The 23,146-nt window shown below is 35.9% G+C and overlaps 1 protein-coding gene across 5 annotated transcripts in view; it reads left to right on the top strand.

Moving 5' to 3' along the window:
* The window catches only part of GALNT1 (polypeptide N-acetylgalactosaminyltransferase 1), a 72,618-nt gene that overhangs the window by 4,001 nt on the left and 45,471 nt on the right, over positions 1 to 23,146 (top strand). For 3 of the 5 annotated variants that reach the window (XM_034416325.3, XM_087894030.1, XM_034416326.3), the window contains exons 2-4: positions 8,209 to 8,433; positions 11,416 to 11,590; positions 18,242 to 18,408. In XM_034416325.3, coding sequence (XP_034272216.1) covers positions 8,295 to 8,433; positions 11,416 to 11,590; positions 18,242 to 18,408 — 481 coding nt within the window. In that variant the 5' untranslated portion in view covers positions 8,209 to 8,294. The remainder of the gene's footprint in view (positions 1 to 8,208; positions 8,434 to 11,415; positions 11,591 to 18,241; positions 18,409 to 23,146) is intronic. The other 2 variants (XM_034416327.3, XM_034416328.3) reach the window with 1 other exon arrangement.

Here is a 23,146-nt window from a genome sequence, read left to right as displayed (position 1 = left end):
AAAAATATTTTTCATAGTTTTGACATTTGAAGGAGAAGAACAAAGAGGAAGTTAAAATACTAAAGCCCAAGAAAGAAAATTTTATAAGTGGATTTAAAATTGAAGTTGGAGAAACTAAAAATAATAAAACAAAAAGAAATCCGAGGAAAAGTATACTTTATGTGGATTTAAAATATTTTTGACAGCTTTGATACTTAATTGGTCTGAGAATATTGTGGATTTGAGAGAGACATCTGCTGGTGGAAAGAGAATACTGCAATATTGTTTGGAAGATAGAAGAAAAAATAATAGCTGTGACTTTGTCTAATAAAAGATAACCCGCAAACTGAGAATTTTTAAGGAGTGCTTGTTTTTTTTTTTGAACTGCTTGGTTCCAACTTTCAATGGTGGTGGAAGATAAGATATCCAGTCCACTTCAATTTGGAGTGGACTGGATAAATATTTGAATTGGATACTATTTGGAATTAAAAAGAGACTATATGGACTTTAAAATTTTAATTAAATATAAATCAAAAGCTTTAACAATTTTTTAAATTGACAATATGGAGTCTTGGATGTGTGAGGAATTAATTGAGATGTTTAAAAATGTGTGAATCACTAAAGGGTAATAAAAGTCAGAAATTTTGCTGGAACACACAGAACAGAAAAAGAGCATAAATGAGGAGCAAGAAAATAATATTGAAAGAAAAGGAATTGAATGCAAAAAGCAATTAGATGATTTCACTGGGATTAATAGTGGCAAAAAAAAGAGTGGATAGATGGGAATATTCCCTGAAAAAGAATCAATCAAAGGGAAAAGAAGAAAATAGTGGAAAGAGACTAGGAGAATGCTTGGGGAGAATTACTCGAGTAATATATCTAAAAGTGAGAAAAAGGATTCAGGAGAAAAGATATAACAAATACAAAAAGAAAAAAAAAAGAAAAAGAAGTAGTTAAAAGAATGGGATGAAAGGAGTAAATTATTAAGAAGTAGAATTTTGGAGAGACCAAGAAAAAATGGTTAAAGAGGGGAAGAATAGTGGAAAGGAGGAAGGGAAATAAGGTATATATTAGTACATTTAAGGGAACTGTATTAATATTATTAATTGTGGATGGTCAATTAAGTTAAAGAGTTTTAATGTAAGAAAATATGATGATGTATATCATCAAAACATTCAAAACAGAATAGCAGATGAAATATGAAATGGCAATTGGGTTTAATTATGAAGACAAGTTATATGGGGTGCACCCGGAGGCTCCAACTGGTGCAGAATGCGGCCGCGCGGGGGATTATGGGAGTGACGGGGTGCTCCCATGTGACTCCTCTCCTGCGCGAGCTGCATTGGCTTCCGGTGGACTTCCGGGTGCGCTTCAAGGTGTTGGTGATCACCTTTAAAGCGCTCCATGGCTTAGGGCCGGGGTACTTACGGGACCGTCTTCTGCCACCAATTGCCTCCCACCGGCCAGTTCGCTCCCACAGAGAGGGCCTCCTCAGGGTGCCGTCGGCCAGACAATTCGGCTGGCAACCCCCAGGGGGAGAGCCTTCTCTGTGGTGGCACTTACCCTCTGGAACAATCTATTCCCAGAGATACGAGTGATCCCAGACCTCCGGACTTTTCGTCGGGCCCTTAAAACCTATTTTTTTCAGTTAGCCGGGCTGTCCTGATTTTATGGTGGGTTTTTAAAATTTGATATTGGTTTTGAATTGAAATGTTTTAAATTATGGGCCAAACTTTATTTAATTATTTTAAATCTATTTTAACTTTTGTGTACAAATGTTTTACTTTGGCTGTTCACCGCCCTGAGTCCGAAAGGAGAAGGGCGGTATAGAAATCTGAAAAATAAATAAATAAATAAATAAAATAAATTAAGAGACAAAACAGAGATGTTAAAAAGTGGGATGGGGATTTTGAAAAATATATGCTGTAATGAAGAAATAAGATAATTGATGTTATTGTAAGAAATTAGGAATTAAGGGCTGATAGTGATACTGTTTATGTATTATGTATTAAGAAGAGATTTAAGATAAGATGTGGATGGTCAGCATGGCCAAATTTCTATCTTCCCTTACAGCCACTGCTCACTTCTTTTGCAATGATCTTCCTTGCATGGTCAACTTCTTGTCCGTCCCCCTCTTCCTATTGTACTACATTGAGTACCAAACAAACATACTCAAGTACTTAGCACATTGAGTACTGGGACAACATTTTCATGTTAAAATGTGTTGAGTATAAAATTCAACGAGTTTGAAGCAATTGCGTACCAGTGTACCACTGTATAAGAATTCTTCCCATGGGGAAGTATTCATGTTTTTGCATTTAGAAGAAAAACAGCATGATAAGATGGGTCTTTGAAGGTTGGACACTAGAAAGCAGTAGAATCAAATAAAGATTATAATTAAAATACAGATATACTTGAACTTGATCTGATTATGCAGAATCTTTTAACAATGCATACATATTGATATTGATTTAAATGATTAGTGTTTTGATAATGGTAAATAATAGGCCAAAAATTGTATTGAATGATTTTATTGATGTTGGATTTACAAAAAGGATTTCCTAATGTTAGTCAGTTCTGTGAGAAGAAACAAATAATTAAAAAAAATCCCAAGTAGTTGGACACTATTTGAGATGGCTAAAGGCTAAGTTGGGGGCAAGGGGAAAGAATATAAAATTGGTTTATTTGACCATGGTTACAATGGAAATATTGTTATTTCTGGGGATTTTTAATACTTTTTTCTGACTAGGAAGGGATAATGAAATTTAAATAGATTTTATTCATATATAAATGATACCTGGAAAAGAATTCATTTGCTCTATTAAGGTTAAACAGTTGTATTGTTATCCCTGGTAACTTTTATTGAATTTTTCTGAATAGATATGAAGAGGTATGGGGAATATATTTAATAATAAGATATAAACTTAAAAAGAAGGAATTTATGTGGTTCCAGTAAATTAAGCTTATAATAGATGGGTAGTTATTTCTGGTAATACTTAATTGACTTTTGCGGAATGGATGGATGATGAGATTTTAAAGATTTGTTTATAAAGAATGAGATGAGTTATGGGGGTGAAGAGAGTCATTGTTGTGTTTTAAGAAATTGTGATAAGTTATTACAGTTTATACTTACTGTGAGAAAGGGGGAAGTAACTTCTTTTTATTTTTTATTTTATTGTTGCACTTTTTACTTTTTTATACTTTGCATTAGTTTAATTAATATAATATAACATTTAATAGTTATAAAACAAGAGAATATATTGTTAGTGTAACAATATATTAAAGAAATTATATATTACTTTTTCTGGTTTTTTTAGCCTTTTATATGCAGGATGTTCTTTTAATACCTGGCATCAAACTGTGTTTTTTTAATAAGGAAAATATGTCATCTTGAGTTATTTATAAAGTAATAAAGGTGCGTTTAAAAAAGCTAATAAATAATTTTCTACTATGTATACTTACTGTTTTGTAATCAATAATATTATTTGGTTTAAGGTGAGAGTTTACAATATTGGACTAATCTTTTCAGATTTGTGCTGTCATAGTATTTTTTTATATTATGCTGGAACAACAAAATAATTTAAATATTTTTTTAAAATTAAGTTTTCTTAAATATTGATTTTGCAGGTTTTTGGCCATTGAGGATTTTGGGGACTATGATACTATACATTCTTTGGCACATATATATACTGTATGCAATTAGGGTTTGGCATACTTGCAATTTTTATTACTGATTCTAAAACCTAGATTAATAAAACAGAATTTAGCAATAAAGTTATGATTCGGAGTAAGCCATTTCAAATTGTAGAGGCATGTAAATATTTAATATTTGAGACATTATGTGTTCAAAATTGGCTGATCTGAAGTTACTGGATTTTTTCTGATCATTTCAAAAATATTTCAAGCCTAAAACAATTCTATTTCAGTTCAAAACAAATATTTTAAGCTTGGGTCACTTCTAGAATGATTGTAGAAACATCATAACATTTCTTCTTGGAACAGAATTTATCTTAATGTTAATCTTAATGCTCAGAATGCTTAACATTTAAAATTAAATTTTAATTATTTTAATTATTATTAAAATTCTGAATTATATGAATATTATAATAGCTTCTACAAATTAATCTCCATTTAATTATTTGCCTTGATCTTTCATTTTTTTCAAGAGGTATGCACTCCAGCAGACTCTGAATTGATGTGAGTTTTAACAAGGCATAGTTCTTCCACAAAATTAGACATTCTATGCTGCTTTATAGATTTCAAAAAGAGGCAAATTCATTTCCCCCCTTGCAATCTTCGATCTTATACTTTTGTTACTCTAGTGTAGGGGTGTCAAACTGGTGGCCCTGCGGCTGGATGCGTCATGTTCAGGCCACATCCACCCTAGTTCCGCAAAGGGGCAAAATGTCACGTAACGTCATGTACCGGCAAATGTGATGTGGTGAATTTGACACCATGCTCTAGTGGGACCTTGGTTTCAGTGCCTTGCATCTTATTGATCACCTTCAGCAGAATGGCATTGAAAAACAAATTCAAGTTTCTGTTCAAACAGCCAACAGTTTAGGACAACACAAGACAGGCTTGAAATAATTTTATGTCCTTTCTTGGGCAGAAAAAAAAAGATGGAGGCATATTGAAGAAAGAACTCTCTCTAGAACTCAGATAAACTTTATAACTTGAAACTTAATATTTATATTCCGTACACTGGTGACAAATTCATTGATTTCAGGAAGGGAATGTTCTAGAGAACTCCATAATGTTTCATCTCTCTCTGGAAGATACTATTATGGTTTGATTCATTGGATTCTGAAAGCAGATTATCTAAACCAGAAGCAATTAAAAGTGAAGGACACAGCCCCACAAAATGGTTGCTTTATCTAGAATGGCTTGAACCACTTTTGGTTGGAGCATATAATTATGGAAACCTCTGGATGCTCCTGAAATTTCATGGTTCATGAGCATGTTCGGCAGGAAACAGAATGTCTGACGCTAACAAATTTTGTATATCTCTCCTGCACGTTTCTCTGTAAAAATTTCTCTTTAAATTAAAGAATTGTGGAGCAGCTCAATATGGGGTAATATGCATAAGATATTACTGCATTGACTTATAGGGGAGGCAATGAAGAACTGAAGTAATAAGACTCTCAGTTGTAATAATTTCATTCTCTTTTGTTAATTTCAAATATAGACAGCCTACCTTACTCTTTTATTTCTACATTGAGAAACAATTTCTTTTTTTTTTTACTTCTGTAAAGAAACAGCAATTTATTGGTATGATAGAATACAAGTAAAAGATTAATTTAACATTTGTTTATAGCGAAGGTAGCTGGAAAGCTAAGAACTTGGAGGAATATTAACAGAGGAGACCACAATCCACAGTTAAACAGAGAAAAATAAGGAAAAGGAAAAAAATAGAAATATTTAGTATTTATGCAAAAAGAAAAAGAAACTTTTAATGAAGTGAATGATTGTTTTCTTATTAAGTATAGTATGCAGGAGTTTTACTAATTCATTGTTTTAAAAAGAAAAATACATCATTTACTTATGTGTCATTAGTTTATTTATTTAATAAATTTGTTTGCCGCCCATCTTGTTGCAAGGCAACTTTGGGCAGCTTACAACTTCAAAATAAAATAATAAATATATATACAAATCTGTGAAATCACAATAAAGTCATAATGAAATATACATTATAACTTAAAGATAAGGAGAAAAAGAGCAGAATGTATGAGGGGAGGTGGGAACTGCTATTAGTTGATTAACCATCTCCAGTTATAGTACTCCCTCATTGGGGCCCTAAGTCAACCAGCAGAGCCAAGTCTTCCGGCTCTTTTGGATGGTCAGGAAGGTGGGAGCCAATCTCACCTCAGAGGGATAAGATGTTGTGTAAAAGCTTTCTTAGTCATGACTGTCATTTACTCTTCGAGCAGGAGTTGCGAGCCCAGGAGAACCGCCAAGTTGTGGACAGGTCTGCCTGGGGTAGTGCCACTCTATTAGCTAAAGATATCAGAGTCCCAGATGTTGAGAGTCCATGCATCCAAAGGCATTAGGTCTTGCCAGGGTTCATTTGAAGCTTATTGTCCCCATCCAGGCCCCCACAGCCTTCAGCCAATGTGAGAGGACAGCCACAGCATCACTTTAATTCTCTAGGGCTAGAGATATAAAGTTGAATATCATCCACATACTAATGATACCTCAGTCTATAGTAATGTATGATCTCACCCAATGGCTTCATGTAGATCTTAAAAAGGAGTGGAGAGAGAACAGAGCCCTGTGGCATGCCCCAGAAGAGCGGCCATAGGCTGGATCTCTCACTCCCCATCAACATCATTTGGTTGTGGAGAACTGAGCTGACCCAGCACTGGACTTGTGATGCCCAGCCCCAGCCCCTGTAGCCAACACAAAAAGGTACCATGGTCAATTATATTAAAGGTTGTTGAGTGGTCCAGAACAGCAAGGATGTTGCCACTATCACCATCCTGTTCTTGCCAGAGATCATCCACAAGTATAACTAACAATATCAATAAGTTTATAATTAGCTGCCCCCCCTCCCCCGGTTATGTTACTACATTGTAAGTAAAAGAAAACTCATCATTTTGAAGTGATAGCAAGATATTGTTTACCTCAAATTTAAAAGAATTTATACTAACCTATCCATTGTGTCATCAGAACATCCAACGATGAAATGCAAGCACATTACTATACACGTATCAATATTTTGCATAGATTGAAACAGTAACTAACAGAGGGGAGCTGAAAACACCATTATGTGCCCAAGGCTATCTGTTTAATGACAATAGCAGTTTTATGACATTGTATTGCAAATATCTCCCTTTTGAGTTGATATTTGGCATTCTGATATCTAAGAAAAAGAATAGGACTTGCATTATAACACTGCTTTTTCAGTATGACCCCAGCCCCTTCCTTTTCTCACTTGAACTTTACATCATGGATCTTCAAAAGTTATCAGCTTACTCATTTGCTCCCTACTAAGCCCCTGGTTTCTAGCCTTACATCTTAACCACTACACCAAACTAGTTCTCCTTTTTAGCTTAGTATTAAATATGTAAGGATAGCATATGCCCAGGCGCAAAAAAGTCACCATAATGGCTGCCATTGTTTTTTGTTTTTTTAATTTTTTTTAATGTCAAGTAGAACTTGTTCCATGACATCTTTTAAACACAGTCTTAAAATAAACTTTTAGGCCCATTGTTCAGAAATATCCTTCATTATGTCCAACATTAAAATATTTTCTGCTTCATTCTGTAATTGTAAATTAAGTTTGAGTGTTCTACTTTAATTATGATCTTTAGTTCCTTCTAATGTCCAATTTTTTTTAAAGAAAATTCAAAACAAAAGTATTTTCCTATGGAAAGATTCTTTAAAATTAGTTCAGAATTCTTATTTCAAGTTTATTTGGATCCTCAGTCTGTTTGTAATTTTCTAAGATCAAAATACATGTAGTCCTCAAATTACAACCATTCATTTAGTGACAGTTCTAAGTTTCAATGGCACTGAAAAAAGTGACTTATGACCATTTTTCACATTTATAACCATGGCAGCATTCCCGTGATCATGTGATCAAAATTCAGATGCTTGGCAATTGGTTTGTATTTATGACAGTTGCAATGTCCTCGGATCATGTTTTTGAGATCTTCTGACGAACAAAATCAATGGGGAAGCCAGATTCATTTTACAACCATTTTGCTAACTTAACTCTAGTGATTTTCTTAACAACTGTGGCAAAAAGCATCGTAAAATGGGGCAAAACTCACTTAACAACTTTATTGCTTAGTAACAGAAATTTGGGGCTGAATTGTGGTTGTAAATAAAGGTTTACTTGTATTGATTTTTGCTGTTTGTTTAAAAAACCTTTTTTAGTTCTTAAAATTGTAATTAAACCTTATTTTGTTAAGAATTGATAGTCTTCAACTCTGTTTTTCATAGAGCCATCTTCAGTTTTCTTCCCTGGAAGTCCAAAATCACATTTTAATTACTGACTTTCACAATGAAATTACAGGTTGTTTTATTCTGAGTAGTTACTAATATTGAGAATGGCCTTATATTGATTTAAGTTTCACATTCAAAGTAAAACTGGAATACTTCATGCACTTGCCCTATTCAGAGGACTTTTGTGTAATATGTAAAAATTAGATACCTTTTAATTCATCTTGTTTTGAGCGTAATGCTTTATTCCACTCATTTAATATTTTCCTCCTTTTTCCATAGATGTAGAATATGATGGCGGATGTGGGATCCAAGAAGTGCTATTAAAACAAATATAAAAATAAGTATATATTAAAGTTAAAAGTGTCATGAGGAAATTTGCATATTGCAAGGTGGTCCTGGCCACTTCATTGGTATGGGTCCTTTTGGATATGTTTATGTTACTTTACTTCAGTGAATGCAATAAATGTGATGAAAAAAAAGAGCGGGGACTTCCACCAGGAGATGGTAAGTATTATTTTAGTTAGAGCTTTCAGGGTCCAGAGTTGAAAAATTTTTTGACAGTGATTCAGACTGAATTATAATGAAATATTACTGTAAAATGATTGGACTAATAAGAGAAAAGCATGTTTGCTTTCATTAAAAGTGATCTAGACCAGAATAATTGTGAGGTAGATCTCTTCCAACCATATTGTATCACAAACTGAATTCCATTCTTTTTCAAAAGTAATTCACCATACATGGCAGCAGTTCTATTTGTTTCTATCCTGCCTTTATTACTCCAAAAGTAGTGCAAGTTGGCAAACATACCTAAATACTCCTCCTATTGTTGTTCTTCATAACAACAAACTTGTGAAGTGAATTGGACTGAGAAAGAGTGACTGATCCAAGGTAACCCAGCTGACTTTCATGACTAAGACTGGATTAGATCTCAGTTTCCTGCTTTTTTAGCCTGGTGCCTTAATATTAAACCAAAAATTGTCATTTCTTTTTTGAAATGAAAATGAAAAATAGTCTTGGATATATAATTGGTTGCAAAGTTGTCAGAGACAGTTTTGTTGCAATAGATATGTAATGTCTTGCTAGTGCTTGAGGATGGGGAGGGGGAAACGACAAAATAAATTTTGCAGAGGCAAGTTGATTTTGAATTGGAGCTTTCAAATGAAGCAGAGATGGAAATTTAAACAGTGTTCACTGTGGATTCTGGCTTCTTGCCAATGACAACCATGATATTGCCCTACCTGATTCTCAGCTACAAATTTTCACAGTTTCAGTCACAAATTGATTTCTGTGGACCTTATGTCATACTTAAGTGGTCAGTAAATGGGGCATGCATAAGTGCACTAACATGCTTATTGTCCCTGTCATTGTACTTTTATTCTCTTATTCTTGTTCTCATTTTTGTTTGACAAATTCCAATAAATAAAATAAAATAAATAAATGTTTTTACTTGTGGATAGTGAAGTGGGAAGTCAAATGGAAATAAAGCAATTTCTTTTTTCCCTCCTGTCTTCTTAGTAATGGTGGATAATTACATGTAATCCTCAATTTATGACAACTAGAATTAAAATCATGGTAGTTGAGTGAAGCATTTGTAAGTTAACCACGTAATTGCTTTACCAAACAACTGAACTCCTAGTTGTGGTTGTTAAGTGGACAGAGTCCCAGATAAGGTTATTAAGTGGACAGAGTCCCAGATACTGTAAGAGGGTAAGGTAGAGGAGACCCTGGGAGGCTCTGGTCAGAGTTGAAAATCCTCCCTCCCAAAATCCAGACGCTCACGTGCAATATGCTCTGGGCCTTCCAAAGGCCTCCTCCCCTCTTCTGAACCTTGATTTAGACTCATCTGCAACAGAGTAGACGTCAATGCATACCTATGCTGTGAAGAGGTTGATGGGTAAGCATAGGGTTTTTTTTTTTTTATTTGATTTATATGCCGCCCTTCTCCGGAGACTCAGGGCGGCTTACAATGCGTTAAGCAATAGCCTTCATACTTTTGTATATTTTTACAAAGTCAGCTTATTGCCCCCACAAACTGGGTCCTCAATTTACCTACCTTAGAAAGGATGGAAGGCTGAGTCAACCTTGAGCCTGGCAAGATTCGAACTTACTAATTGCAGACAGCTGGAGTTAAATTACAATGCATTAGTCTGCTGAGCTATCCAGGCTCAGGTTGCAGACAATTGCAGACAAGCTGATGTGCACGCCTTCAAATTTCGGCTACTCACTGTGTGGAGGTACTCATTCTGCATACTGAATGGTTGATCCTACTTTTTGTTTGGAACCTTTGTTTGAGTACTCCTAGGCAGATCATTAACATTTGCAAAAGTATAATGCAACAGTTATGCAATCATCTCCAAATAACAGATGCATACTTTCCCTGATGTGCAATGACACAAAAATCTAATCAGGGCTTAAGGCACCCCATACTTATTTTACTATGTTGACTCTCTACTCTCTGCTTGGATTTTGGTTTCCCCTTGTCTATGGGTATTGGCTGAAAGAACTGCTTGCTGAAGGATTTCAGCTTCTCTCTCATGGTATAGAAACAAAGTCGAATTTTTTAGGGTTTGAAAACCTGAAAACCCTTTCCTCTTCAGGCAACTAGTTTAGCCAGCTCCCAGAAATGAGAGAGTCCTCTTGACAGGTAGTGTAATGTTTTAGTGACAAAGACCAGAATTGCAGTATTTCCACGTCCGTCATAATTCTGGACCGTTGTTGAATGAAAAGTCATAAGTTGTGGGCTACCTGTATAAACATTGAGAAACTGAAATATTTACTGGAAGCTATTGTGACTTAATTTTAATTTACCGTAATTGTTATTGTCTGTTTTCTATGCTCAAAAAGATGTCTAACTGCTTACCAAGATTTTTACTAAGTCATGATGGAGAAATGGGTATCTGGGAAATTCTGTCACAATTTTTGATATAATGGGAACAGCTTCAGTGCAAACATGGGATCTTTGAAATGAATTGTCTTTTTATGGAGCAGCTTTTCTGCACTGCAGCTGCTTTGGACTTTGAGGTTACCAGCCTCAGCCAGTTTTGGTTAATCTTCTGTACAAGCCAGTTTAATCTGCAGCACCAGCTATAGCCAGTCGTACCTTTTGGGCAACTCGGAGCAGATTGTGAGTGATTAGAACAAAAAATACAACCCTAGAGCATATTTTTCATCAAATATATTCAGCTTTAGAATGTTCTCAAATGACATTCTGGTCAGTTACGTGATCTAGTGTATATGTGCAATGAACAGGTAACCTCTGAGAGAACCACATTTATAGATATGCAGCCACTATGTATGACTGTTATGAAGAATTAATGTTTGCATTTTCCTCCAAAATACCTTTATCCAGTTTCAAGGTTTATTTTACGTAGCTTTCTCAGTGCTGCATATTTCTTCAATATTTATTAAGGTTATAGCATTGTAGTATATTAAGTACAGATATTATGGTCCCTTTTAAATTGTTTAGTTATGATAATATTTTATTAGTTCCAGAATCAGTGCAAAAACCTCATGAAGGTCCAGGAGAAATGGGGAAACCTGTTGCCATTGCTAAAGAAGACCAGGAGAAAATGAAGGAAATGTTTAAAATCAACCAGTTTAATTTAATGGCCAGTGAAATTATTGCACTCAACAGATCTTTACCTGATGTTAGGCTGGAAGGGTAAGTGCATTTATTGTACACAGAATCCCTCTATGGGGGATATGGACTTTTTCAAAATTTGATAAATAAAATAAAAAGATTGAATATGGGGTTTGGATGGAATATTGGAGTATACTGAAGGGCACAATTTTCTTTTTCCCCTGGGAAATAAAGCAGCCAAAATATACTCCTCTCATCCCTAGTTAGAATAAAAAAATAAAAAGATGTTTCTATTTCCTTAGCATGACTTGGTGTGCAGTTAAACCAACACCAGAGACCATCATTTCTCCAAGACAGAGGTTTCCCCAGGCACTAATAGCAAGCAGATTTCATCAGTAAAGTTCAAGTTTTGTCAAGCTGCCTAGTATTGCTCTCCATCAGCAGATGTATATCATAACTGGTTGGTGTGTTGTCCCAAATCAGAGCAGGAGAAATCATGGACATTTGATTGCCATTAGGGCCATATAGTAAGAGAAGTTGGTAGAACTGGCAGAAAAGTTCTCTGAATGCAAGTATTTTCTTCATGATAACCCACATTATAACTATCTGGTATAGTTGTTAATCCAATTATTATAATTGGTAATCCAATTATTTCTTTATCTCTCTTACTAAATGGAATAATACCTTTATGTGGAAATATATTAAATGAATAGATTCTTAGAGAAGATTTAATTTTAATTTTAAAATTTGTTTTTTAAATTAATTTTATGGTATATTTAGTTCAAAAGGGACTGCATTTTTTCTATGACCAATGTACAGGTCACTGCAATTAACATATGAAAAGCAAAGCCTCTGGCAATGGTATCATTTTTAGATTCTTGACTTGATTGAGAAATGAAAATTGCTTTTTTCATTCAACTAGGCTTAGTTTTATTTGATCATTGTTTTGAAACTATTGGATGATTTTATTTAAGCCTTTGAATAGGTGAATACGTAGCAATTTTAGGTTAGAAAATTTAATGCGGAATAGAAAACTGTTATGCAGAAGGAGAAAATCTTTAGATATATATAAATGCATATATATTGTCAATTTATCACTTCTTGGAATCTGTAGAGATTAATAGTAGTAAATCTTTTCTAATACTACAATCTACATTAAATTGAATTTACTTTGCATGTTTGAATTTTTGTTTTAAATGAAGCTTGAAGCTTATGAGGAATGTAGCATTCCATAATTTTGCTGTTTCATAGAAGTAGCAGGCAAAATGGTATTTTGGAAAGCATAAGAATACAGAATAATAGAGTTGGAAGACCTTCAATGTCTTCTAGTCTAACCCCCTGCTCAAGAGTGCAGGGAGCCAAAAAGGCATACATGTGGGAGATAGGCAGATTGAGAGTATTGAAACCCCATGCAGGCAGGTAGTCAAGTTTCTAATTTTTATCATGTGACCACAGGGACACTGCAATGCTGTAACTTTGGAAATCAGTCATAAGTACTATTTGTTCAGTGCTGCCATAATTGAACAGTTGCTGAACAAATTGTCATAAGTTGAGAAGTACCTGTATAGAGTTTACCTTAAACATTTTCTATCTTAGCTCATTATTAACTCATCAGAATTAAATTAAATTAAATTAAATTAAAATTGAGGGGGTGACCAATCTTCACGATCCTTGGGACCTAATTCCAAGCAAAAACTACTAGATAACCAATCAAATATGGAGGCAAAGAGTAAAGAGAAAGAAAAAAAAAACTCAGATGCAAAGTAGGAGATATAGAAAGCATACCTAGGATCACCCACAAAGAACTTAAATGCCTAAACAATAACGCTCAAAGTTTAGGGAACGAACAGGGTGGACTTCAAATACTAGTACAAGAGGGCAAATATGATATAGTTACAGAAACTTGGTGGAATGAAACTGACTGGAATGCACTGATAGAAGGATACAAACTATTCAAAAGAAACAGACTTAACAAAAGAGGAAGTAGACTTGCATTGTATATTAGAGATTTCCTCTCTATAGAGATGCATTTAACAAATGTTGAAAACCTTTTAGAATACACATGGATCAACACAAAAGGAAAAAGAATGATATTGCCATAGATGCATACTACAGGCCACTCAATGAAGCAGAAGAAATAGATGAACTTTTTGCTAATCAATTAACCAACAACAAGGATCTAAAAATGATGTGGTTGCCAGAGGCTTTGTTTTTCACGTTTTAGGCTTAGACTTTAAAAGAGCTAATTTTAACAAACTCAGACAGAGTTTAGGAACGAATCCATGGATGAAAATCATAAAGGGGAAATCAACTCAAGAAGCTTTAGAAACTCTGAAAAATATGATTATAAAAGCCTAGTACATTTCAGTATCACTGGGAAAAAGAAAGAAAACAAAAACAAATCAGCATGGTTAATAAAAAACTCTTGATAAAGACTGTTAGGGTGTGTGTAAAAAGTATTTGTTGCTCGTGCAACGAGCAGAGCAGAAACACACAGGGAAGGAGATAAACGTACAGCTCGTGTGAGAAAAATACTTTATATACAAGATAAAAAGCAGTCTCGGTGTAGGTAAAACAGTCCAAAGTCATAAACAGTAATATCAGTCCAGTAAGTATCTTCCCTTACCAAAGCAAACAGACTATAGTAACTCTTGGTATACAGTACCATATAACAATTCAGTCTAACATCAATCAGCAGAAAGACGCAGGAAGCAACAGGAACAACCAAGAAGAAGGAACGCTTCTCTGTGCTGCTTATTTATGCACTGTAGCCTAATTACAGGGTTCAGCAAACCCTGATTACGTGGCTCAGTTGTTTCTTAAAGAAACAGATATATCGCCTGACCAACAGGTTAGGAGTAAGCTACAAGCTGAACCTAACAAAGACAAAGGGGATAAGTATAAAAAATGGAAAGTTGATTTGATTAAGTCAGAATATCATCAAGTAGCCAGAACCTACAAAGATGAAGTTAGGAAAGCTAAGTCTTTGAACGAAGTAAGACTTGCAACAGATATCAAAAACAATTTTAAAAGTTTCTTTCAACAAATAAAAACAAAACAAAATAAAAGTCAATGAAATAATCTGTCCACTAATGGGAGAAGATGGCGAAGAATAACAGGCAATAGAGAGAAAGCAGAACTACTTAATTCAAGCTTTCAATCTGTCTTCATGCAAAAAGAAAACACAACTCTACTTATCAAAAACAGAACTGTAAATGATAGGTTAGGAATGCAAATTAAAATATGCAAAAATAAGGTAAGAAAATGCCTGTCATCTCTAGACAGATTCAAATCACTCTGTCCTGATGGACTACATCCCAGAATACTGAAGGAACTAACAGATATGATTTCAGAACCATTGAAACATACCTCAAAGTTCTTGGAGTACCAGGGAACTACCTGAGGATGGAGAAGAGCTGTTGTGGTTCCCATCTTAAAAAAAAAAGGGGGGGGGGGAAATGATCTAGGAAATTACGGACCAATCAGCCTGATATCAAAATCTGGAAAAATCTTGGAAAAAATAATCAAGCAACAAATCTGTGAAAACCTAGAATCAAACAAAGTTAAATCTACTTCTTGGCAAGCTAGAAAAATGTGGGATAGACCACACCACCACCAGATGGCTGACAAATTGTACTGAACGTATAGTCTGCAATGGAACTACATCTACATAGAGGGAAGTAAGCAGCAGGGTGCCCCAAATTCTATTATAGGCCCAGTATTCTTCAATATTTTCATAAATGATCTAGATGAGGGAATAGAAGGGGAAGTCATATGATTTTCAGATAACACCAATTCCTAGCAGGAATAATCAACACCCCAGGAGACAAACTCAAGATCCAAAAGGCTTTGACATATTTGAACACTGGGCCCTCTCTAACAAAATGAAATCCAGTGTTGATAAAAAATAAGGTTTTATACTTAGGCAAGAAAAAACAACTGTATAGGCATAGACTAGGCAAAACTTATCTTAATGCCAATAACTGTGAGAGGGATCTTGGAGTCCTAGTGGACAGTCATTTAAAAAATAGGATTTAAGTATTTGTCCACCAGAGCCAATAGTATGTGGCAGCAGCCAAAACTAATGTAATCCTGGAATGCATTAATAGACGGATAGAATCAAAATCTCATGAAATTCTAGCTTTACAAAGCTTTAGTAAGACTGCACTTGGAATACTGCATCCAGTTCTGGTCATTAAAAATAAAAAAGATATTGAGACTCTGGAAAGAGTGCAGAGAAGAGAAACTAGAATGATTAGGGGGCTGGAGGCTAAAACATGAATGGTTTTAGGAATTGGGTATGCCTAGTCTAATGAAAAGAAGGATTAGGGGATAGCAGTGTTCCGATATTTGAGGGGCTCCTACAATGATGAGGGGGCAACTTATTTTCCAAAGCAACAAAAGGCAAGACATGAAACAACGAATGGAAACTAACCAAGGAGAGAAGCAACCTAGAACTAAGGAGAAAATTCCTAATAGTTAGAGCAACGGGTGGCAACCTGCGGCTCTGGAGCCGCATGTGGCTCTTTCATCCCTCTGCTGTGGCTCCCTGTTGCCAGTTGGCTCCACAATAGATAGGGCTTTCGGTTAGGACAGATAGTGGAAAAAGAATTGCGCTAGGAGGAGACTCTATGTTGGAGGAGCAGGACTTCCAGTCGGCAGAGGAAAAAGGAAGCCGCACTAGGAGGAGACTCTATGGTGGGGGAACCAGACTTCCAGTCGGCTCCAGAATTGAACGGGGGGCTTCCTGTTAGGACCTTTGTGGCTCTTTGAGTATTTTGTGGCATAGGGCAGTGTTGGCGAAACTTTTCGGCACCGAGTGCCAAAATGGGAGCACAGGCAGGCGGGGGAGCACCAGAAACCGGAAGAGCAGCTCCCACACGTGGGAGTGCTGGAAACCGGAAGAGCAGTTCCCCAGCACGCATGTGGTTTCCAGCATGCGCATGTGCGCCGGTCACCTGGTCTTACAGTTTCTGGCACTTCCATGCACATGAAGACCAGCTGGCTGGCGTGCATGCATGCGCAGGAAATCAGAACATGTGCACCGGAAAGATGCTCTTCCAGTTTCTGGCCCTTCCGCATGCGCAAAAACCAACTGGAGTGCTGGAACCTGGAAGAGCAACAGGCAACGGCTGGTGTACCCAGAGAGATGGCTCTGCATGCCACTTCCGACACATGTGCCCATAGGTTCGCCATCATTGGTATAGGGTCTCCTGCTTGAGCAGGGATTGGATTAGAAGGTCCCTTCCAGGGTCCCTTCCAACTCTATTACTCTAAGATCTTACGTTCTATTTGTTTCAGAGTTTTAAATTCATTGAAAAAAACTTACCTATTTTAAACCTTTTAATCAAACAGTGAGTCTTCATATCAATAATCTATAGCCTACTAAAGGTATCATGTCTATTTATTTGTAACTTTCAGTTGGACAAAACAGTGCATCATAGTGCAACAGTTTTTAAATAAACTGTTGGCTAACTTACAGAAAGTATCCAAAATGCAGGACCCATGGAATTGACAACGATATGGCTGTTTGAGTGCAGCCATGCTATTCACTGCCAATCAACTCTGTTCATATGTTGATCATTTTCAGTGCTTCCTACCAGATTCCTATAAGAAAATCAATGGGGAAGCCAATAGGAAGTGGGAAATCGCTCCTGCTTTTTTGCCTACCTGTGGTCATTCTGTTTTTCTATTAAGATGAGAAAATATCTCTGAATATTGGGTCATGGGTTGTCTAGCACAATGGTCCCCAACCTTTCTGGCTCCATGGACCGGCAGCAGTGGAGGAGGAGAAGGGATGGTTTTGTGCGCCCGCACACCACTTACGTGTGCCAGGTCCCAATGGGCCATAGCCCACTACTGGGCCACGGACCATGGGTTCAGTAATTTAGCATATTACTAAAACCCTTGTGTCTGTTTCATTGTTTGTAACCCTCATTTGAGTGAAATGGTGCACCACAGGATACTAATTTTTTAAATAATATACCTGCAAGGAGCAGCTGTCCTGAATACGTGTGGACAATCTCATGATCTCTCCTTTCTCTGGAGAGATTTCACTGGCTAGGCTTCACCTTTTGTCCACCAATCTCTATGGAAGTGTGTCCCAGCTAGGATATTCTTATGTTCATATATTCAAAAAAGAAGTATACCTCCTAAAAACATTTAACATATCCTATATTAACAATTTAATTATAAAGGTGAATTGATAAAAGCTATACTTATAGCCAGATTTTCCAGTTCACTTATTAGAAGCATGTGCTTTAAAATATATGCTTAAAGTCCCAATGACTATATGTACCTACCTGAACAGCTCCAGAAGGTAGTTAGATATCTTGACTGATGAAGTTCAGCAAGTAGTTATAGGGAGTAAATCATCTTCTGAAGCTGCATCTGAAATGTGAAATGTTCTACCATTTTGGTATCAGATACAAAAATATTTTATTTTTTTTCAAATATGTTTTATTAAATATTAGGACTTTGTATGCTTTATTGGTTAATTTATCTGTTTTAAATCTTTTAATTATTACTGTAATTTGCCCTTGTAGCATGATTGTAAATGGATGAATGAAGATCAAGAAACTATTTTTCTAGCTGCCTCAAAATTATTATTCTAGTGTGTACCTGTCAAGATTGATTAATATTGTAGTATAGAACACATTTTATATTCTATATTAAATTGCAATACAAGCACATTTATTGTCATTATTGTTGTAATTATTTTTATATTTTTAGCTGTAAGACAAAAATGTATCCTGATAATCTTCCTACAACAAGTGTTGTAATTGTTTTTCATAATGAAGCTTGGAGTACTCTCTTGAGAACTGTTCATAGTGTAATAAACAGATCACCAAGACATATGCTGGAAGAAATTATCCTGGTAGATGATGCTAGTGAAAGAGGTAAGAATTTATCATTCATTGCATTAGTTACCATTTGGACATACTTTCTAGATTCAGACTTCTCTTTCAGAATAAATTTGTATTTGGAGAATGAAATCTCCTTTGATTTTGGTGGTTGTGAAGGAAGGTTCCAGGTCTGCCGTTGGTTTGTGTTACATATGTATTGGGACAGATTGAAGACTAAATTTATTTCCAGAATCAATCATAGTGGAATATATTATCCATGCTTGCCTGCACTAAGAAAAAAATCAATCATGCTGTTTCTCTTCTTTCAGTTAAATTTAATTGTAAGATTCTTTTTTCTAAATTCCTAAAAACTTGTTAGATTGCCAGTTTTCATAAGATTCTGATTTTTTTCACCTAGACTCTAGAGTTCAGTACTGAAACATACTCAATTGCACTTGTCAATTATCTTTGGAGGGCTCAGGATGGGGATACTACATTCATCCTGGCCCTACTGGATCTCTCAGTGGCTTTTGACTACAGTATTTTGCTGGATCAGCTCTGGGGACTGAGGACAGGAGTTCTGTTTAGAAGTGATTTTCTTTTCTTTGTGGCTGATACCAGTAAGTACTGGTGGAAGAAGAGTGGTCTAGTCCTAGGCACCTATTATATGGGTGCCTTAGGCCTCAAGTTGTTGTGCTACTTACAGTAACATCAGAGTATGAAACTGCTGGAGAGGTCATCAGCCAGCACAGGGTTCAATGTCATCAGCATAATGGAGTGGTTGCGATTCCCCCCAACTCCACCGGATCAGGAGTGTTGACATCTGTGACTTTAGATGAGGTAACACTCTCCCAGAGATGTCCCAAAGATGGTTTTTTCAAGAGGCAACTGGACTTTCTGGTTTTTTCTTTGAAGACATTTCACTTCTCATCCAAGCAGCTTCTTCAGTTCTGAAGAATGAATGGATGAGAAGCTAAATGTCTTCAAAGAAGAACCAGAAAGTCCAGTTGCCTCTTGAAAAAAGCACCTTTGGGATAACCATGACATGGATGACTGAGAATCTCCATAAACATAAAAGTTACATATTTTGTACCAGGAAGTTAATATCTGTCAATGAAATCCCACAGTTAATTGTTCTTATGCAACAATAAAGAGTGCAATTCAAGCTACTGGTTATCAACTTTTAAGTTGTATGCGGCACAGGGCTACGTTACTTGCAGGTCCATCTCTCCCTATGAGTATCTGTCCATCCTAGTAGGTTAGATAGGTTGGGTGTATTCCATGTCCCTTTCCTTAAATGTTGCCATCTGATAGAATCTCGGAGGTGTGTCTTGGGTGACTTTTTCAATCCTTTGGAACAGAATCAAAGAGATTACTATCTTTTTAGCTTTCCGTAGGCCTGTGAAAACCTGGCTATTCTGTCCTATTGTCTAAAATAGGGGTTTAATCTGGCACCTGAGGGGGAAGGATACCTTTGTTTTTAACTACATTTTATAGATAATTGTGAGCCACCTATAGTCATTGTATGAAATAGGCCACCATGTAAGTCTTGTAAGTAAATAAATAAATATGGATAGATGGTCTACCTGCAGTAACATTACATCTTTGGACTGCTGAAATATCTATGGACAGGAGCAGTCTACAAAATTGCTGTGGAATGTTGTATCAGTCCATTGAGTGTATCATAGTATATTAGTGTAGTTGGATAGAGGTAGATGAAGTTGGGTTGTATTGAAATGAAGGCTGAATATGTTTGGAAGCTGAGGGTGGAGACTTGGGGATGGTGGAACTATTTGTTTGGATGCCTTTTAGTTCTCATATTGATTGTTGATGCCAAGTGACCAAGTCTTCAATGCATCTGTATCCAGTTGCTTCTATTAAATTCCAGATCAGATTATATAATAACTTTATTACATTTATCAAAGTATGAAATGAAAATGAAAATAGTATGAAAATGGGGAAGAGGAAGGGGGAAAGAAAGAAGTATAAGTAAAGGAGGGGGAAGAAAAGCATTGACATCCAATTCCTTTTAGTGCAGTAGAATAAGATAATAACAAATAGCCTCAAGTTTTTACTTTTACATACTTAACATGTACTGTCCATTTCTATAACAACAAACATATCTAAACAGAATAACCCAAAGTCAAAGATTCATTTTTTCCTGCCTCAAGCACAAAATATAAAAATAATTTTCAAGTGGAAATAAAGTTGGGTGTATTCTTTTCTTTGATCAGAGCAGTTAATTTAGCCATCTCTGCTATTCTATCGTTTTTACCAGCTATTCACTCATTGCATAAATTAGACTATCTTTCCATTTTTGTGCATAAAGGATTGTTGCTGCTATCAATGTATATAATAGCAAGATTTCAGATTTTTTTCAAGTTCTTTGTCCATTCTTATCCCAAAGAATAGTCTTTGGTTTGATTTTTATATTAACTTAAGAATCGTCTGTATTAAAATATGAATCTTACCCCAATATTTCTTTCCTCTATCACAAGTCCATCAAAGATGGTAAAAAGTTCCTTGTTTACATTTACATTTCCAACATACTGTAGGAGATGACCAGCCTGAGCTCAAGGGAAGGGTTAAGTGCATCATTAGTTAGGAATCTTTTCACACCTACAAAAGATTTAAGTCTAGCCCTTCTTGAATTCCACTGACCCTTATCTATCACCAATATGACTTGACTGTTAGTTCAGAATTTTGTAGTAAACTAACATGGATTAAAGTTGTACTCATTTGAATAACCTTGGTTCCTGATTTCTTGTGCTTGACACATCCATTTGAAATATCTTTATACATCTTTGACCATTTATTGGGTGTTAAATACCAATTGTACATCATTTTATTAAAATTATCCATTAAATTATAATATAAATTTTAAATCCTTCATCCACATGTTTTTCCATTGTTCAAACATTATTACAGGGGTATCAAACTCAATTTCATTGAGAGCCGCATCAGGGTTGTGTTTGCCTTCGGGGGGCTGAGGTGGGTGTGGCTGGGTGGGCATGGCCAACATGACAACACTTGTGTCAGGGGAGGGGGTGCCTGTGGTGGCCCGAGCACTCTGCCAGAAAAAACAGGCTCCCGAGCTCCGTTTTCAGCTGCAATGGCATCCTGCAACTCTCTGCCAGTGAAAACAAAACTTAGGAGGGCCGAATACGACCCTCGCAAGCTCTGTTTTAGCTGGCAGAGACACTGTGGGCTGGTACTTCACTGTTTCTAGATCTAAGCATCCCGCAGGCTGGTTCCGGCCCCTGGGTCTTGAGTTTGACATCCCTGCTATGCTATGCTATGCTATGCTATGCTATGCTATGCTATGCTATGCTATGCTATGCTATGCTATGCTATGCTATGTTATGCTATGCTTATTATATTATATGACATGACATGACATGACATTATATCCAATATATATAATACATTAAATTATACAATGCTTTGTATGTTCCTTCTCCAAATTCAATTTCAATAACAATTTATAAACCTTGGCAATAGCTATTGAGTGCTAGATCAGTATGTTTTCTTATTCATTCTTTGATATTGATTTAATCATGAATGAGCCAACTAACCTCCCATGTATAACAAGACCTGTGTAGGCCTGGAGAACAGAGTTCAGTTGCTTCTCATGTTTGGCATCAGCTATGAACCAAGGAGAAATGAAGATTATTGTCTTTTGGAATGCTTTGATGGATTTCAGAAACTCTGTCGCACAGATAATCAAATGTGAAATGTGACTGAAGTTGTACTCTATGGAACAATTGGTTTATTACTGTTCTGCTTGAGCTGCTAGACTTGATAACCAAATCAGCAACAAAATCCCTGAGGCTGCTGATTTTTATGGATTTCAGTTTCTCCAGGATGATATAGAATCTAGGACTCAGTTTAAATCTATTTTTTCCCTTTAAGCAGTTATGACATGAGTTGATATTGGAGGACTATAATATTGATCCTTTTCATGATTGGCTCACTCTTTAATTGCTTTTAGTCTTGCCTCTATTCTCCCTTTCTGTAAAGAAATAGGATCTAATAGATTGGTCCACTTCAAGTGACTAATGGATCCAGAGGTGTTCCTGGGTTTTTTTATGGTAACCTGGTGGCATGATCAACTGAGGCACTATGCATGTTACAAGGGTCTTAGATCTGATTGCTTCTATATGGCATCACTCTGGATGAATCTTGGAGTGCTCCTTGATTCTCTGTTTGAAGCACCAGAAGAGACCCTGAGCTCTGTTAGAAAAAGCCAAAGATTGATTCTGATGAAGCACATGTAAGAGCCTATATCAGGGATTACATTGTGGAGATGAGTGGCAAATCATAGTTATTTTTCCGCTCTTACTGTATCTGCAGATAGCTGTGTGGCAGCTTTGTTTAACATGGTTTTCTCCTTGCTGGGGAGGGATAAGTCACAGGTTGCTCTGCAGGCCATTATGAGGAGTAATCTAGCTATCTGAAAGAAAAAGTTCTGAGGTATAACCTGAAAGTTATCATGGAAATCTAATTGATGAGAGATTGATTAGAACACAAAAGCTAAATATGATAACTCTTTAAAAAGATGCACAGAACAAAAAGAGAAGTGAAAGATTTGTATGGAAAGAAATTAATTATCTTGAATATGCTAGTTCCATTGAAAGCATCTAGGTAAGACAAAAGGAGTAAGAAGAAAAGTTGTATCTTTATGTGATGAAGTTTACATTACGCACACAATGTGAATAATGCTTTTCTAAATCAAGTTTACAAGAGGGCAAGAATTCAAGTATCTGATATCTGTTGTAAAACAAATTCTCCT

Source organism: Pantherophis guttatus, chromosome 4 (assembly GCF_059756535.1).
Source record: "Pantherophis guttatus breed Tessera chromosome 4, ASM5975653v1, whole genome shotgun sequence".
NCBI classification, from domain to species: Eukaryota; Metazoa; Chordata; class Lepidosauria; order Squamata; family Colubridae; genus Pantherophis; species Pantherophis guttatus.
The sequence above is the reverse complement of the archived record's forward strand: the minus strand, read 5'-3'. Positions and strand labels throughout refer to the sequence as shown.